This window comes from Bombus flavifrons, chromosome 5 (genome assembly GCF_040668555.2).
Source record: "Bombus flavifrons isolate JBK064 chromosome 5, iyBomFlav1_principal, whole genome shotgun sequence".
Classification (NCBI taxonomy): domain Eukaryota; kingdom Metazoa; phylum Arthropoda; class Insecta; order Hymenoptera; family Apidae; genus Bombus; species Bombus flavifrons.
This window is the reverse complement of record NC_138446.1, coordinates 5,231,576-5,250,212: the sequence shown is the minus strand read 5'-3', so window position 1 is coordinate 5,250,212 and position 18,637 is coordinate 5,231,576. Positions and strand designations below refer to the sequence as shown.

The 18,637-nt window shown below is 34.0% G+C and overlaps 1 protein-coding gene across 5 annotated transcripts in view; it reads left to right on the top strand.

The window, feature by feature from the left end:
* The window catches only part of LOC138179966 (rap1 GTPase-activating protein 1), a 250,070-nt gene that overhangs the window by 159,504 nt on the left and 71,929 nt on the right, over positions 1–18,637 (top strand). Inside the window, exon 1 of one of the 5 annotated variants that reach the window (XM_069113268.1) lies at positions 9,941–10,942. The exons of 3 other annotated variants lie outside the window; for them this stretch is intronic. In XM_069113268.1, the coding sequence (XP_068969369.1) occupies positions 10,796–10,942 (147 nt within the window). In that variant the 5' untranslated portion in view covers positions 9,941–10,795. Of the gene's footprint in view, positions 1–9,940; positions 10,943–12,821; positions 12,978–18,637 lie in introns of those variants that run through there. One more of the 5 variants, XM_069113269.1, reaches the window with a different exon arrangement.

Genomic DNA, 18,637 nt, shown 5'->3' with positions numbered 1-18,637 from the left:
CACGATCCTTTTATCGTTTTCTAACTTTGAAAGTATTTTTCCCATTCGTCCTGACAGTTAGTATCATACATTTTCTTCCTGATGCTGCTGCACAATTTATTGGGCATTTAGTACATCTAGGATGTAAATAAATGTACGTAATAAAACTTTTTGTTTTACAAAACAAATTGAAAGTGACACGCGTTAATACTAGAAATACCACACCAGTCAAAATGACTGCTTGTACAATTTTCTAAATATGTCAGCTCTCGTTTAGGGGTCATGGTCCCAGATGGATTAATAATACCAAGAATGTACTACATAACATGGAATTCTTTCTGTAAAAAGGTAATAAATCAATAAATATAAAAATATTCTATTATTACGTATTTTTTAAAGACCAGTCATTTTCACTGGTTTTGGTAGAAAATTAAATACATAATAAGGTTTATTTTAATAAACATTATTTCTTAAATTAGCAACTGTCTGGCGATTTCTCATTGGACTCATGTTGTATTGTTTAAATAATGAAACTTCTGTAGGGAGATATATATTCCTTTTATTTTATGTGATCTCTTCTAGAGGTTAATATTTTTCTAAATAATAAAAGTATGAAAGAAAATATTCTTAATATTGAAGTCAAAAAATTGAAAACAATACGATACTAATAACGAGAATAACAGCTAATGATAACAACCAATATAATTAGGGGAGTTTCCAGTCTATATATTTGATACATTTTCAGTATAAAAATCTTAAATTTATTAAATATTACACATGAATTAAATTCATTTAAAACACGTAGCAATAAGATAATGAATAACATTTAAGTTCTAAATGTATATTTATAATCTCTATGAAATAATACGAATTTATGTAATTAACTATTTTATTTACGAGGTAGATCTAGAACTTTCTATATTTAATTAAATTCATTTATTATATTATTATACTTTACACATTTATAAATTAATGTTAAAATAATACTCGTAGCTTTCAATTTTATAAAACTTTATCAAATTAAAAATTTCAATTGAATTAAATAGAAAATTTTATTGAACGGTCGTCATTTAATCGTATGCATCGAGAAATAATCGAAAGGAATTAATAAAAGTAAATAATGACTAATAATGGTAAGCACACTTTCATGATTTTCATCGAAAGACCAATCATGTACCTCGATTTCAATCCATTTAGTTTACCTTGTTTAATCAGAGATCCATTCTGCCGTTGTTTAGCTGAAAGAATCAAATGTATATCTTATCCGGTAGAAAGAGAAGAAACACACGACCAAAGGCTTTGGCAAGGGGCCCAAGTAGTTAAGACGCTATTGTGGTTGAAAAATCTGTTCGTATGCAGAATCGGTTTGGAACGGTGCGCTTGCTTACTTGTCTGGTCAGTATCCACGTGCAGCCGGAATCTCAATCTGTCTGCCACGAATGACTCGAAGATAAATGAACGTCATCATCCACGGTGCGAGTAGCAAAAAGCTTTAGGACGAATCGTTTGGTCACGCGCTGCTTGAATTTCAATCAGGATTGTCTGCCGGCCTTTCTAGTCCTTCTAGTGCCTATAAAATTTTCGGTCTGTCGATTCCTAGGGGAGGATCTTGCTAGTCACGTGTTAAACCGTTCCAACTGGAGACTCCGCGCGAACGAAAATGATCATGGAACTCGTTCATTGGGGCGTTTTGAACCGCGATTATCTAATGAAACCCAACGACAAGACTATTTCTTTGTTTAACAACGAAACTAAAACTTTGATGGGAGATTAACGTGAGTTTACGAAGATAAAGGTTGACAAATTTTTGGCATCGTAGTGTAATAGGGAGGCTCCGATGTCCTTTCATCTTCGACATATATAATGACGAGGCAAGAAGAACTGGGTATCTTTTCTGGCTAGAAATTGTTGACACAGGTTTGTGAAAAATAAGGAAGTCTACCCTTTTTCACGTTTGCAACGTGTTGGAAACTGACAGGAATAGTTGAGCGATTGATACTAATGAATCTTGTAAATGAAGTGTGGAAAAATTATAAAACATACACAAAATAATTTGGCGGCAATGCAATAGTATGATAGTAAAATAAAAATTTCTATAATGTAGACATATAAATATGAAACTATAAAACTATATGTATATTATAGAGGTTTAAGTGTGCTTACCTTATGTTAAGAATCTAAATTTTTTCTCATTTACACAGGTTAAAATAAAAATGACAAGTACATCCCATCTGCCTTTTTGTATCTCTACTTCATATGGCTTCCAAATGCAATAGCCCGTAGTCATGTGTATAACACGTGTGACAATGATGTCGTGAGAAACTTGGATTCGCAAGAGCTTTTAATCTTTCCTGCTTCTGAGTATTGAAAAAATTTATTCGATTGACCAATTACTATACCGTGTATCGGTATAGTAGTTTTCTTTTGTCACGGAGAAAGCGACGTATGATAAGTACGTGCAACAAGTAAAGGTAACTTACCGACAGTTGATACACTTTCAATTGGTTAGTATAAAACCTTTTTTGTTCGCTGTGATCAATTCAGGTTTACTTGTTTGAAATCTGTTTTATTTTCCGCGAAAATTAGAAAGCATAGGAAATTTTACTTATAAATAAAAAGTAGTAGATAAAAATTATCCGATTTTAATAAAACAAAGCAATGTTTTCCTAGTTTTTGAACAACAGGTTTAAATATTTTTTTAACAATAAAATATAATATATAAAGAATTTACGAACAGATAATAGTAAATTATAGCAGATAAACTTAGAGCAGAACAATGTATCAATATTCTTATCGATATGTTAATGCCATATCCAATTAGCCAAATCGAAAAAATTACAGGATGTTAATTTGTCTTATGTATACATATTTACACATATTAATAAAATAATACATAAAAAAGGCAATAATGACAACTCAAATTAATATAAGCAATACAATCCTTGATGTTATTAAGTATTAAAGAAACAAATAAGCACATAATTATTTCGTAAGGGAATTTATGATAAACAAGGAGGACAAGGGTTTAAAATGATTAATTTTATTTTATAAGTCTCCGTGTGTACGTAGTATTATAGCTACTCCGTGTATTGTATTTTACTATGAACATTCGGAATGATTTGCTTATTATTTATAAGTTAAAATAATTTAAAGACATATAAAGAAATGAATTTCGTTTATTAAACATATTTAGATAAATTTGACTTTTCGCAAGGGAGATGCCTGTCTGCATTGCCCGTTATTCTTTTTTGTCGTACATGTTGTCGGATATAAATTCATAGCAATGATGGCAATACGGATGACTATTGATAATGAACAAATTATTCACATCATCAAACATACCATCCACATTTTCTGCAGTGAAATATAGGTCATAATAAATTAGATTAATTGCAAGCATCAAACAAGTATACGAATATTGAATTAATTTTCAAAGTACGAGTATTTATACTTTTCTAGATGAATTTTTATCAAAGAAAAATTTATTTTATTATTTGAATTTATCTTAAGTTCTAAACTGACTCTATTCTGTGAATTTCAATTAAGAGATTTTAAGGCTATTGAAAACAAATTAATAAACATTTAAAAATAATTATATAAAATTTGTAGTCGGTAGCGAGAAAAAACGAGAATTAACTTTATAAATTTTACAACAGAATTTACATAAGCCGAATTTACATAAAAACGTAGTTTTTTAAAGAGTTAAAAATGAGACAAAAGGATGATCAAAAAGTATCAAATTTGTACCTAATTTATGCATCTAAAATTCCATTAAAGTTAAAAATATTGCATAATTTGTGGTTAGTGATGCTTTTGTTAAAAAACTGCTCAAGAAAGAAAAGGATGAAATATAACAATAATTCTTTGTATTCAATGCATTTCATCTTCTTTTGGAAGTGAGTTATGCTATAATAACGAACATATTTCACAGAATAAATTTGTATCGTACCTTGCCTTAACTTGTCGCGTTTTATTGTTATTAACGAGTTGAACGATATGTTTTCACATACTACATAAATATCGATTTTCCTTTACGAAATAGCGTTCGAATGTTTATTGTTCTAATGTGAATTTCATGCATTCATTCCGAAGTTACGATCATTTGAAATCAGAAAGTTCCAATTCGTCTTTCGGAGCACTCACCAACTTCTACATTTTTTTCTCCCATTACATTTGCCATAAGTAATTGTACTTTTGCGGTATTTTAGGATATCTATTACATTATATTATATTAGGATACCTATATATTATATTATATTGCGGTTATGAAAATTTTACTTGCTCAGAAGGGCACTAATTCGACACATTTTCATCATTCTTTCTTTGAATCACTCGAAGCGTTGAAACCTTTAAAATTCTACGTTCGTTCGACAAAGGAGCAGGTACATAAAAGTTACAGGCTGTAAATCGGTTTTATGTTTTACTGGAAATGGTATAGGCATCGGCCGAAATGTTCGAAATGCGGGTTGTTGTTATTGGTAAAGCAAGGTGCATATATGATCCTCTCAGGATGTAAGGGGGAGGAGCGCGCTTCCGGCCGTGCAGGTACGCACACCGGAAGTGTCGGTTGAACCACCACGACCGGTCGTCATGGTGTGGCTTTAACCAAATGGCCGGGAAGATTTTCTGATTTCTGTCTGCTCGCAACCCGTGAAGATCAGAGATCCAAGTTTGGCGACGTTCACAGTATACAACAGGTTATTGTATCCGCTGGTTTCACGTGGGAATGACCCCGAAACTAGCGCAAACAGAGCCCGAACTTGACATCGTTACGCTTTGAGCACTTTATGAAAACGTTTCTGCGTCTAGTATAATCATCAGGTTTTCTGCATTTTATAGTTTCGTTTGTTTGTAACACGATATACTACGTGTTTATTATATTACGTGTGTATTAAACTCTTATTTGTAAGTGATGCATAAAACACATGACTAGTGAATTAATTAGTTTAACACCATAAATAAAGGTTAAGCTATTCCTCTTTCTTATACTTGAAAAGATAGCTCAAAGTAATTTTTTTTAATTAAAAAGATAATTAGGTATGTACAATACATATGTATAACTCGTCGTTATACGAAGATTATTGCTGAAAGTAGAGGCTTATTGTTAAATAAATGTTATTGGACCGTGTTACGAATACTGTAAAGAAAATTTCTACCAAATAGAGGAAATCGCAGTAAAGAATTGTCCTTCGTAATATAAAAATAATTTTAATTTTAATATGCTATAATATATTCGATGTTATAAATATTCATATAAACGAATTTGATGAAACAAGATAAATCTATAGAATCGTAAAATTCTACTAGTCTCTAGTATTGATGTTGATGTAAGGATATCTTTCTTAAAATCAGTATTTAAATGGTGGAAAGCAGAAGGAAGCCTGTAGTGTTTGCAGAAAGAGAGGGAAGAGAGATATGAGGAAATTTTTTAATCGAGGTCGTTCAGTTTTCATCGGTGCTAAAAGTGAGACGTGTGAATAAGTATTGTCGTGATAATCAACAATTCTCGTTTCTGTTACCTAATTTTAATTGTCTCTGTGTCAACAATAGAATACCCTCTTAATTTGACACAAAGAAACATTGTAAAGTGGCATTTATTTGCGTAATACATTTCGTGCCCACGTGGCATCGTGCATCATTAACTACATCTTTTATCTTCGTCGAATTAAATTGCAATTTTCCGTATCTAATAAAACTTCAACGTTCCAGTTATTATCGATAATTCTTTCCGAGCATTAAAATTCTGATATTCTGAACGGAAGAACATCGTTTTTTTGAAACGAGTTTCTTCTCTCTTCATGAAAGTTACTAAAGAAGCCTGTGATTGAAAAAGAGAAAGTACAGACATCCGGTTAGTCAAACATAGCCGAAATAAAATATCCGTGTATCGACAGATACGTGTGATTCGACACGTTGCTCCTCAACAATTGTAATTTAACCGGAGCGCACCTGTTTGTTATCTTAAATTCGAATCTAGTTCTGTATAAACAGAAAGAAACGGGTAAAAGGAAGCCGATATCGCTATCTATTCGCTTTGTCCGATATAATTTTCATTGAGTCGAGCACAGTCGCAGTCTTTCCTCTCCGAGACTTCTGCAGCTCAGCCTATCGCCGTAAATCATAGCACAAATTTTCACGCGTAAAGTAAGCTTCACCGTTACCCTATGACCAGTTATTCTCTCAGAGAGAAACTTCGACGTTCGAGAAGAATATAGAAAATAACGTCTACCCACGCATCGAGACAGCGGGTCTGAGTTCGAGTTGGAGTTCGGTCGACGCTTATTGCCCAATGTCTTTGACTTGAAGAGCAGTCGTTAAGAATGGAACAAGGTTAGCATTTTCAAAGAGTCGCGCGACGTGGAAGAAGATACGCGGGAAGAAACGGTGAAAGGGGGAAAGGATGGGCCGACCGTGAAGGAAAGGAGAGACGACGGGCCACGGATCGAAAGAGGAAGTGGCGAAGAGGGGGACCGCATCGCGAGACGATCCATGCTCGTAACCGAGGAGCGCGTTGTTGTGTCTTCTGTCGCTTTCGGACGCAGGAAGTTGGGTAAAATAATGAAAGAGGTGGACACAAAGGAATGGGAAGCCTTGGTACTATCTACCTACCGGTAACGAAATAAGTCGACCACGAAATGACATCCGCTCTGCTGCCAGTCTCTCGCTGCCATGGCAGTCTGCTTCCTTTTGGTTTCACCTTCCCCCCAACTTCCCTCCACCTGTCGTTAACTTCTTCTCGAATACCAAAGAATTTGTCTCTTGATTTCTTCGGTTTAACGGAAGCGTGCGGCTTTACCATGTGATCGCGTTCTTTTCGCCATGTAAGACTTATTCTCCGTCCATGCTTGCAAATTGCTACAATTGGACCGAATACATTTCGAACGAATTGACTCGGACAGGATTGAATTGCGGTTTGCTCCTTTAGAGTTGATCATCGTCACTGCTTGAGAACTTCTTCTCGTCGAGCATCGTTCCGATTATTTAAATCAGATTGCGGACACCTTGCTCCCCATTCTACGAATGAAGGAACGTCATGTTTTTAGTATTAAGTTGTTCTTTGTTAGAGTTGTCGGAGCAAACGTTCGAAGGAATTGATTTACAAAGTTTCCATCGTCGTATCAATTTTAATCATTTCAATATTAAACGTATTAACTCTTAACTGGTACCTTTGAGCTACCGAGGACCATGATAATTTAAATTACCTACTTAATTTTAGAATTTTTAATTTATTTTAATTTTGTATTGATCTCTATCACGAAGAATGTGATGTATGAAATGAAATGAAGTACTCCAAATTTTAATAAACTATCACAAATCATTATAGTCATCTAACGATGCTATTTAAGGATTAATGTTTCGTTTTATGAAAAGCGTGGGTGTCTTATTGACAAACCAAAACATATTTTCCAATATAAAATCGTTTAAAAAGAAAGATGAGGTACAGTTTTAATTTAAATCAATAACATTCTATGCACACGGCACTATATCGTCATTTCATTCGAAAATAGTCTTTTCGATATTAATGATACTTTTTAACATGATCCCCCGCTACAAAATAGGTCGAGCAAATAAAGTTCAGTAAGCTTGTTACACAGAGAAACAAATCTAGTATCATTAATTCCGATGACATTCTGTAATTTATAATACAGGGGAGAAACAGTGTAAGTTCATCATAATTTAAAATGTACCATAATTTATAATATTCATACAGTCATGGATGATGATATATCACAGAATCGCAATAAGACAATAAATTACATATTAGCAACATCAACACAGTCATTGTGAAAAAATGTTTTCGCGAAATTATGTTATTAACTTTTCCTACCGCTTAAATAGCTTTTGCTTTCTATAAACAGTTTTAAGCTCTTGTATTTGTTTCTTATGAAATATTTATATAGGAAATATGTATTTATGAAATAATTTCTTTTCTTCAAAATTAGAAACGTCAGTGATTAGTAACGTGATTTAAGAAACAAAATTTTTTATTGAAATTAAACAGTAAGCATTCTCAGAATTAAACGAACGAAATATAATTATTGGGAACTAATTTATTGTAATATGTAACTTAATTATGATACTGAGTTGGCCAACTTTTGTTGCTTGAAAATTGAATTCTAAAATACGATTATCGTAAGTTATTATATCTGATTCACGATGCTTGATATTATCCAACAATTAAAGAGTTATATTTAATTATGTGAACAGTGAGCAAATACTTAAAAAAACATATCATGGATTGATCATCGGTGTAGTTACTGATAATTTATCACTTGCCTTTATACGTTTTAAATATATTATAGGATCGTATAATAGCTAAATAAAAACAACAATGTTCTTTTTATCCAATCCAAGCAAATTTCAGCGATTCTAACAAGAGTATTAGCGCACAATTACAAAATTAATAATTAATGTTTCGAAACGCATCAGATATCGTCCCGATATTTTGTTTTTGCTCGGTGTTTTATTTTTTTGATTTTATTCTAATATTCAGTGTTTCCATCGGAAAAAATTAAAACGCTGAACATTGTCGATAAAAAGCAAACAGTTAACGAATGTAATAAAATTATCAGGAATATCGAAAAATTTATGCATATCGCTCATGCGTACAATGCCTGGATTTACGTAATTCTTACAGTATTTGGATGTAGGATAATACAAATATTTTGAAATATTCCACAGCCTGTTGAATTAACCAATCGTTAATTACTTATTTCTAATATGTTCGTGTATCGCTTACTAACAAAGTTTTCGATTATACGTATAGCTGCATATTAAAAAATATGCGTTGGAAATATCTAATTAATATATATAATAAAATACAATAGTATATTATAGTAATAGATGAACAAAATAAAATTTAAAAAATTTAAATATGTAAGTACTTAGATATATAACTTCCAAATTATATGGAGTCTTAGGCGATTAATAGTAATCATTAAAAGGTTTACAATTTTTCGATCGTTAAAAATATTCCTGTTATCATAGAATCATTTCCTTTAATTTTTGGTATTACATGTACAAACATCTGACGGGATTATGTACTTGGTTGTTAATAATTAAGTTGCAAGAATCAACAAGTACACTTCAAAACTATCTCTCACCATGAGAACTTTATACTAACAAAGGGTTAATACCGAAGGCTACAATGCACATTAATTGAAAGTTTACTCTCGATTCGAACGTTTCGAAAAAATATATGATTATCGTTGCAGAGAAATTTGAAGCTTTACTTAGCTGTAGAGGTTAAACACGAAGAACTTAAAACAGGAATCAGCTAAATATTAATCGAAGTGTACATAGGTACATACATAAAATGGCCACAAACATTATATTCTAACTAATTAAGTCCAAATATATTAAGTTACGTATCATTTACATATCGCAGATCCTGATAGAAGAAATACTTCATTGGAATATAAGGGCGTACCCTTATATTCACACATATACCAATACTTTCTGTAGCCATTTTATATTTTACGTTGATCTACGTTCTAATAAACAAAAAGCAATTAAATAAATTTGTAAAATCTTAAATTTGGCAATAGTCAAACAACAGGCAACAAACTAAGATGAATACTTCAAAAGAAAATCGTTCGATGGTTACGTTAAAACATTAGACCAAAAGAAATATTTATTAAATAACGTATATCGTTTTCGCAGCTGTTGTAAAAGTGACATGGCGTTAGCTAAGAAAGACAATTTGAAAATGCTTCGATTGAATCGATCGATCGTTAATCTCGAGGAAAGAGAATGATGGAAGTTTGCGTGAAACCAAGTTTACGCGTTTGATGGCGACCATGGCAACGTTTGTTCACGGTACGATAGTAGGGTGGTGGGAGTTTTAAGAACAGCAGGACGTTCAAGCTACGAGCACCGCGGGGCGTAGAGGAGCGAGAGGAGGTGGCGGTGGGGAAGTAGAGACGGCAGACGAGGCAAGCCTCGAACCGTACGGTCTCGATGCCAGTGCCAGTCGCGCTCCTGCACTTCTACGCTACCGAACTGAGTTAGTACGCGTTCGTTCTGGCACGTTTACGTGTTTCTTCGTTCGTATGTACGTATGTATGTATGTATGTGTGTACACGATCCTGTCTGCCGAACGCGCCCACGGTGTAAACACTTTCTACTCTGACCTCGCTTAGTTGATCGAAACGTGGGCGACGAACAAAGCTAGAATAGCCAGGAAAAAGTGACACGCACCGTTAAGTGATATCCTGCGCGTTTGATCCATCGTACGATTACGAGATCGAAGTATGAAAATGACAGTGAACTTCAGTGACCAAACGAACAATCACACGATCAAATTCGTAGTGAAGGATCGAGTGGGTTCTTAGTTTTCTGGTGAGCGTATATATGATATAAACGAAAATAATGTCAGCAGGTACGCAGTGCTGAGTTACCTACGCCTTAATCGGAAATTACTAAAAGATAGAGTGTAGTCTGGTGTTGTTGAAATCCTGATTTTTATCGGTGAATACGTGACAAAAGAATTTACCTACGCATATTTCGGAAAATCTTTCCCGCGCGTTTCTCAATTAAAGAAAAAAACGAGTGTGCGAAACATATCACGTATGTTTCACTCGAATTTTGGTGCAGCGTACGTCAACTTCTATAGAGTCGTATTTCTGCTACAGTACGTCGACGTCAAGGTGTCTGGCGTTTCGAGGATCAGCATAGCCTCGTAAAGGGTGCAACAGGACACTCGCGTTAGGTTAGGTCGAAGCGTCGAGATCGAACTGGTTCCCCTAGTGCGGACGTTGATACGATACGCGTTTGGTAGAGTCTTGAAACGTAATAGAGGATACAGTAGGCGGTTATGATGGGTGTATTGAGATGGAGGCACGATCTTAGATCGGATGCCGGCCAACAGCAGCAGCAACGGCCCAACAGCGAACGGTCTTCGACAGGACACAATAATCATGCGCACGCGCATACACACACACTGCCGAAACTTATATCACAGGTGAGTTTTTCCCGCGCTCACGGAAATTCACTGCGATCACTCGATTATTTCATTAGTCGTTTTGCTATTTCGCGAGAATTTTTTCTAAGTATCGAGCTTAGATCCGATCGAACGGACAGGAACTAATTTACGAACTTCTGTACTTTTTCTATTTTTCTCTTCCCATTATCCCGTTACCCCAGAGGTTTAGAAATAAGATGGATTTTCTTTAAAATCAAGGGATTGGTTATCAGTTTGATCAGATCTGATGGGGCCGAGTTTTTATCGTCGACAGATGTCGATCTATGAAAGGAAAATATACGGCTTACTGGCATCCTTTCGTTTTATGAATGGAACATATGTTCCATGAGAAGATCTTTTGTAAGATCTATCATTGTGAAATGGTACTTTCTAGTACCTTTCTATTTGATTATCTATTTTAATTTAGCTTTTGTTCAACAAGTTACTTACATTAAGATGTTAGAAAAAGAAGATAGGAAGTTGCAAATCTCTTATTTTAGGTTATTATCGAATTGGATGTATGCGTACAATCGATTCAAAAGCCAGATAAAATATAATTGCTAAACATTTTGTAATTTTCTATTTAACAAATTATCGAATAATTCCTATTTACAATTTTCACAATAATTTACAATGATTTAGTGATTATTCTTTCCTTTATTATTATGATTTAAACCTCCATAAAGAGATTATTTTGCGGTACATCATACCTTATAAATTACAAAGTAAGTTATAGTTGCAAATGCAATACAATTACAATTACGACATATTTTCTTTAACCATTGGATAACATATTGTTTACCCGGTTAGTTTTCGTAAACAATATAGAATTGGAATTTCGAGAATTCTAACAAAGACACGAAATAAGCATCTGGCAAAATTAAACTCACCCAAACTTTCGGCCGTTTGGCAGAGGTACAAGCGTAGCAGTTGGATATAAACCTATCCACGAAATCTAAACGATCTGACCGAAATAACTCGTCGCGTTTCACAAATAACGAGGAAATTCCACGACGGACGTGCTTCCACGGATGCTTTGAAGTAATTACTAGTGATAGGATCAAGTTCAATATGTAACTTATAAATCCGAATCAAATCCAATATCCAAGTTTCGCCTCATAGGGTACGAATATTACTTGTGAGATATAATGGTTCGTTAGTTTAATGGTTAGTTTCGCGAACACTCGCAACTTTCGAAAATCTACTTGTAACTATCTATTTCGATATTCGAAAGAATCGAATCTCTTGCAAATAGCAATCGAATTGCAACAGTTAGAAAGGCATAATCATTTATAAAATTCCATAGATCCATAGACAATAAACGAGATACCTAAAAATTTATTTGAACGTCTGCACTTGCGTCTGTTTAAGAACGATAAATTTGTGAAATATTGTGTAAATTCGAGCAGCGTCCAATTCTATTTAGGAATGCATTTTTTATTTGGCAAAGTATTCGTAGAGTCTTGGATCTGTTGCGTTTAGATTCGAGCGTACTTGATAATACACTTGTGAAAGTGTACTCTCTATAACTTTCATAGAGAATTCGAATCTAGAATTCGACCGATGTTCGAATCTATTTGCGATGTATATACTTGAATCCACCAAGCAGTAATTATACCAACCGATTGTCATTGTCTTGTGATGTAGAGAATCGTCGATCGAACCGGTAAACGCAATGATGGCCGAAGCGGTAGGAACGCGTAACAGCTCGATGCGTGGTTCGCACATTCCCGGATGATCCGTTCGCGATCTTAATTCCTTTTGGTCGCGCATGCCAAGTACGCTTCCGCGTATTTCGTTTTCATACGTTGAGCAATGCCGTGGTACGTCCACGCCGGGCCACAGAGAAAACGTATATAACACCGTTGTTACGCTTTTTGCGCGCAAGCTTGACGAGCTTTGAACCAGTCGGAAGGAAAAGTAGCAGAAAACTTTAGCTGCAGCGCTGTAACGGCGGCGTCCAGACAAAAGAAAGGTTCCAAGGTGGAGGGAGATGGAAAGGAAAGAAAAGGAGCAGCAGCGAGAAACGAGCCCGGTAACTGTAACCACAAAGATCAGCTTCGCGGTAATTTTCCTCTAACAACCCGTTACTCCATCGTTCTGCGCTACGAGACGCTTTAAAAAGTCCTATTTTCCCATGACCGGCCGACTGATTGGTTATGTGTGCGTAATGTTAGAGATGCTGTTATAACCTTATCGATAAATATCGATAGTATCGAAAAGTTATCTCGACGTATTAAGATAACTCGATATATTGATAATATCCTAACGATATCGATAACTGACTACGTGCACGCGTAGTAATTTCAAACGAGGTGTGTCCCTTGTTTGAAAACTTGTATTGTCAAGACGATATGATCTATATGATCTATATGATATGATTATCCAAATGTATATGATCGAATGACATAATGAAATACGAAAGAAGTTAAAAATTTCTCAAGCTTATTTTTAGTTTGCAGATTTTTATTCATTTGTGGGAAGTTTGAAGATATAAATTGCATAGGATGCATATCTTATGCAAAAGTGTCCAAAGTAGAGTACTTATAATAATATTTAATACATAAAATAATTTTCTATCTGGATTCCATTTGTTTAATTGGTGGTATATTCACAAAAGTCTGAATGTATATAAATATTTGTAGTTTACTTATGATTGTATTTTAAATATTTATGTATACTGCTAATAGATATAGCTATTCCAATTAACAAATTATTTCTTAAAAATAGGACAAATTCGTTTTAAGGCGAGAATAAGGCAACTGTTACGGTATGCCAACAATCAGTTTGAATAAGACAAAAGGGGATAAGGGAGTAATAAATATATTATCTATATGTCACATTTTACTTTAGTCGATATAATTAACGATATTATCGATATCTTAATATGTATGTAGAAGTTATCGATAATGTATCGATAATTGTTAGCAGCATCTGTAGTTCATACTGAAGTTCACAATCAGCTCGCAAACAGATTCTGAAGTTTGTTTGCCAGCAATGTGGTCACTTTCGTGAACAGCTTATAAACTTGCCAGCGACTACATATTCGCTCAAGAGTTTGCGAGATCATTATTAGAACGTGTGTAACATACGATGCAACACGTTATTGTCTTGTCAATTTGCAATTTATATTCGATCTGTGATTGGTGGTTGGTTATAAAATGAACATTGCTGTGTTAGTTTCTATCAGAAATATATATTTCTTCGTTTGAACTCTTTTCTCTGTCAGTATATTTCTTCTGTTAGGATGTTCTCTTTTTCATCCGACGCTATATCTATATTATTGTGTATATAGCTGATACGGGCAAGAATTTTTGTTTATACACTCCTTTGACTCTGTGTAGAGCAAATTTATTTTTCACGCTTCGCAGATAAACTGAGTCGTTTCTGTTCAAGTCTAATCTTTTACTGTTCTACATTTTTTAAATCCTGAAGAAATTCTAGAATACTTACTAATATCTTTACTTCGCTGTACAATCAAATTTTCAAGTAAAAATCTAAAGGAAAGAAACTCAAGAATGGAATTTTATTTGAAAGGTTAAATACCAAAATTTAATTTGTTTAACAACAACCACTCATCAATATCGAACGAATATTATATATTAGATATATACATATATTATATCTCAATTCACTTATTTCTAATTTCAATTTATATTTTGTACCTTATTTGATAGAGATAAAGATAAAGATACATATTATAAATATTTGAAATATATTCATTAAATAAATAATTAATTAATTGAATATATAATATTTGAAAAATATTCAGTAACCTAATCCAAACTACTGTAGTCATTGATGGCTAAATGATATCAATTGAAAGTTACAATAATTTTATATATGGACATTGTAATAATTCTATAATCAATTATATTTTACTTATAAACTGTTCACAACTTGTAGCATCACGCTGCTGCTTCTCTTGCGAACAATTTTAGACAGTTAGATGCCGTTCAAGATACGTTTTGACAGTAAAGACTGGTTCAAACACGGCCATTAGTTTAGTCAAATAGCAAATTAAACCGAATTTACGCTGTTGATTCATCGAAAAACGTCGCTTTCATCCTCGTTTAGTGAATAGAATTAAAGTGAACAGTGTAAATTCGGCTTTACCTGTTACTTAACTAAACAACTGTCTGAATCAGTCTTAATACGCGTGTATATGAGTTTCTACGCTTTGTGCGCCTACACGTGAAAACCTATACGTTCGCGTAATTACTCGACGGGCCTCGGCACGACTGCCCGACGAGTTAAAGGCTCGCTTTTAACGACTTGCCAGCACGTGCTCTCGACGACAGGCACTTTAATTCTTGCCGAAGACGAACTGGCCCTGATTGGCAAGAATTACACTTGTCGTCGTCTAAAGCGAATTAAAGTTTGTTTAAAGATCACGAAAGCGAGACTTATTAATGACGTGCACGGTACTTGCTGGTTGTTTCGTTGTGTTTGATCTCACCGATAGTCCTATTATGCATAGGGTCGAATACAGGAATTCTTCTACCTGCCATCTACCCTTTAACCATGTACGCATTGCTGAGTTGCTTAGGTTTGCTCGGGTAATTGGCAAATTCCGATTGTAAAATATGCCTAGCTCTCTGCATTTGTTCCTACCATCTTGTAACTACGGGTATTTGTTTGGTTCTGCTTGTTTGAGTGCATGCGAATAACGCAATTTAGTATTGTGTAAATTCGAAATTGTGTAACGTGCCAATATAATTTGATTTAAAGCCAAATGTTTCGGGGCCAGCGTTATGAATTCGTTGTACTAATAACTTTTTGACAAATTTACATAGGAGAAAGTAAAATGTTGATTGTACGTATACGTTTCGAGAGATAAATCTGTGCCACGAGAAGAACCAAAGATATATTTGTAGCGCAAAATGGAAACACGTTGCAAAGTAAAGATTATACAATATTTAGGTTTTCTTTTCGAAATTATACTACCTTTCAAAAAAGAAATATTTGATTTGACTACTAAACAGAATTTAGTATTTATATTGGAGATTTAAATAATTTCCTATTAATATACTGAAAATAATATTGAATATTAAAAAGGAATTTACATCTTCAAGGATTTCGGTTCTACATATATATGCCTATACACGTGTGTACTAATACCGAAAGATTGAAACATATTTTCTTTGCAATGTTGATATACTTCATCTGTTTTAAATGACTTATTATTGCAGGCTTTTGTGTTATAAAAAGAAACATTTATTTTCATTATTATTGTTTTTTTAAAACACCCGTTAATAGATATAAGTTATTCCAAAAGAAGTTGGAACATTTTATATGACATGTTAAGACTTTTTAGATGTATTCTTTATCGGGCGATAACATTGTTTGAATAGGTAATCTAATTGCTTTTCGTAATTTATCGGCAAACATCAGGGTACGTCAGGATCCATCATTCTTTATTACCTCCTAATTCTGAAAATGAACGAGTAAATATACAGCATATAACATTTCTCGTTTTCTTTTTATTTCCTTTTCTTCACAACAAGAGATTGGCATGATTTCTTTATATAACACATAATGCTATTATAAACTTTGTAATAGCAACTGGTTATATGACTTTATTCATGTTTTGGGATAAATAAACAAATTTTCCATCTTCTTAATCAAAACCTTATCTTATTTTATTTTTTGCCTGTAAAATTGAAAATTGCTTTAAATACTTATCTAATACTGAGAGAAAAATGTCTATCTAAAATAATATTCTTTGCTACAAATTTTGGGACTTTACGAAAAGCCAAAAGAGAATCAACAGTTTCGACAAATAACATCGAATGTACATATGTATTTCGATGCAAAATGGTTTGCCACAAAAACCAGTGGGGTTTATCTAAAACAACTAAAATTCATTTAGTCGCTTTCTGTTATACACATTCCATTTCTCGGTTCTCTTAATACACTGTTTTGTTGCATTCGATTGTGTTTGCAATTTATGCAAACTGAAAACGACGTTGCCGTAACGCAAGAATTATTGAGAAATTGTTTGTGAAGAAACAATTCTCGGTACACTACACATGTGTCGAACATAATTAAAATCAATTTTTCACGAATGTTATTTTTCGAACATTTTAAATTTCACTTTTCTTAATGAGTAATTTGATCTTCCTGTTTTAATGTATTATATTAAACACGAACCTGGCGGTATAACACGTGTGACAGTAGAACAGCACATGTTCATCAGCAGATTGTATTTCTGTCCTGACAAGAACGAAATTGAGACTAGTTTCATTGGCAAGGATCTCTCGTTCAGCGCTTAATAACTGAATACGATTCGAATGTAAGATCTTGGCACGTCGTTTCGTTCGACGATGACGTCACTTACTGATAGAGGACGTTTACTAAGTGTTGCAGGTAATACATTGATAATCACTTTATCGACGGTTTAAGCTTGATATATCTTTATCCTAATATCATCGAGAATAATGTACATATTAATGTGAAGTTCGAGTACCGTGAAATTTGTCCATTTTATCAAATTTTCTCTCGTGGTTTAGCCATGTTTTATTTTAATTGAACGATTAATAAGTATAGAAGATAATTGTTATTCATAACGCTAAGACTTTTTAATTCATGAATTATTTAAGCACTTTCTGGCACGTGATCGATGAAGCATGCAGGTTTCTTTCTTAGGGAAACTAGAACATGACCTAAGATAAATTCTTGAATTTTGCATAATAAATGAGCAAGCTTTCAACGCTGGAAGGTTCGTGACAAAGAACTCGTCATGCCTTCGAAATAGTCGATTCCCTCGATATGATTCATTGGTTCTACCCACTTCGCATTAGTATGACATTGAGATCGATAATAATTTACGTAATAGACTGGCTGTAATTTAGCTAACAATCTTCCCTCGCAGCCTGTACGCGTTAGTGATTTAAATCGTGTCTACCTTTGTCTGGTCGCATTTCGTATGCGAATACATACGTCTTAAGTGTTGCCAGCATTTTCTGGTTTCCTTTTTAGTTAACTAGTAAGAACGATCTTCTGTTATGTCGCTCGTTAGCACTTTACGACTAATCTCCTACATAAAGAAATTTCTATTTTTATATCTCCCTAGTTGCCTCGTTCCAACTCGCGTGGCAGTGTTAATGACATTCGCGTCCACTTAAATCTTTCGAAAGATACACAAACGTGTTCTCGAATGATTAAACTGTTAATCCAATAGTTTATTCCGTTGCGAAAGCGATGGGTACAATTTGCAGGTAAAACACGCTCCACTCGAACCTCGGCTCATTCGATTTTCTATGAAATCCTCCATTTTCTCGCGTGCACTCTCGACGCCCCACGTAGCTGCATTTTGTATCGACGTTCCATTCACTTTCAAATTTCCTTTTGAAAACCGCGGGTTGCTTTCATCTCTCGTAACCCCGGAGTAGCCTTCAATGCCTCGCGAAAAAACAGTTGTGACTCATAAATAGCTACGACTGGATTCGCCCGTTGAAATTTCTTCATTTGCATGTGCGTGGTAAAAGATTGAGGCCCGGACGTCGCCTGTGAAACTGTTATTCATACTTCGCCGTTTCTCAACAGCCTATTAAAAAATTGTCGTCGTAACTTATATTGCAAAACGACTGGTTTCATTATGGAAGTGGTTGCTTGGTTAGTTGTAATTGTTTCGGGTTTTACGAAAACATCATCGTTTACAGTTGATATAAAAGAAATGCGTTGTTCAGTAAT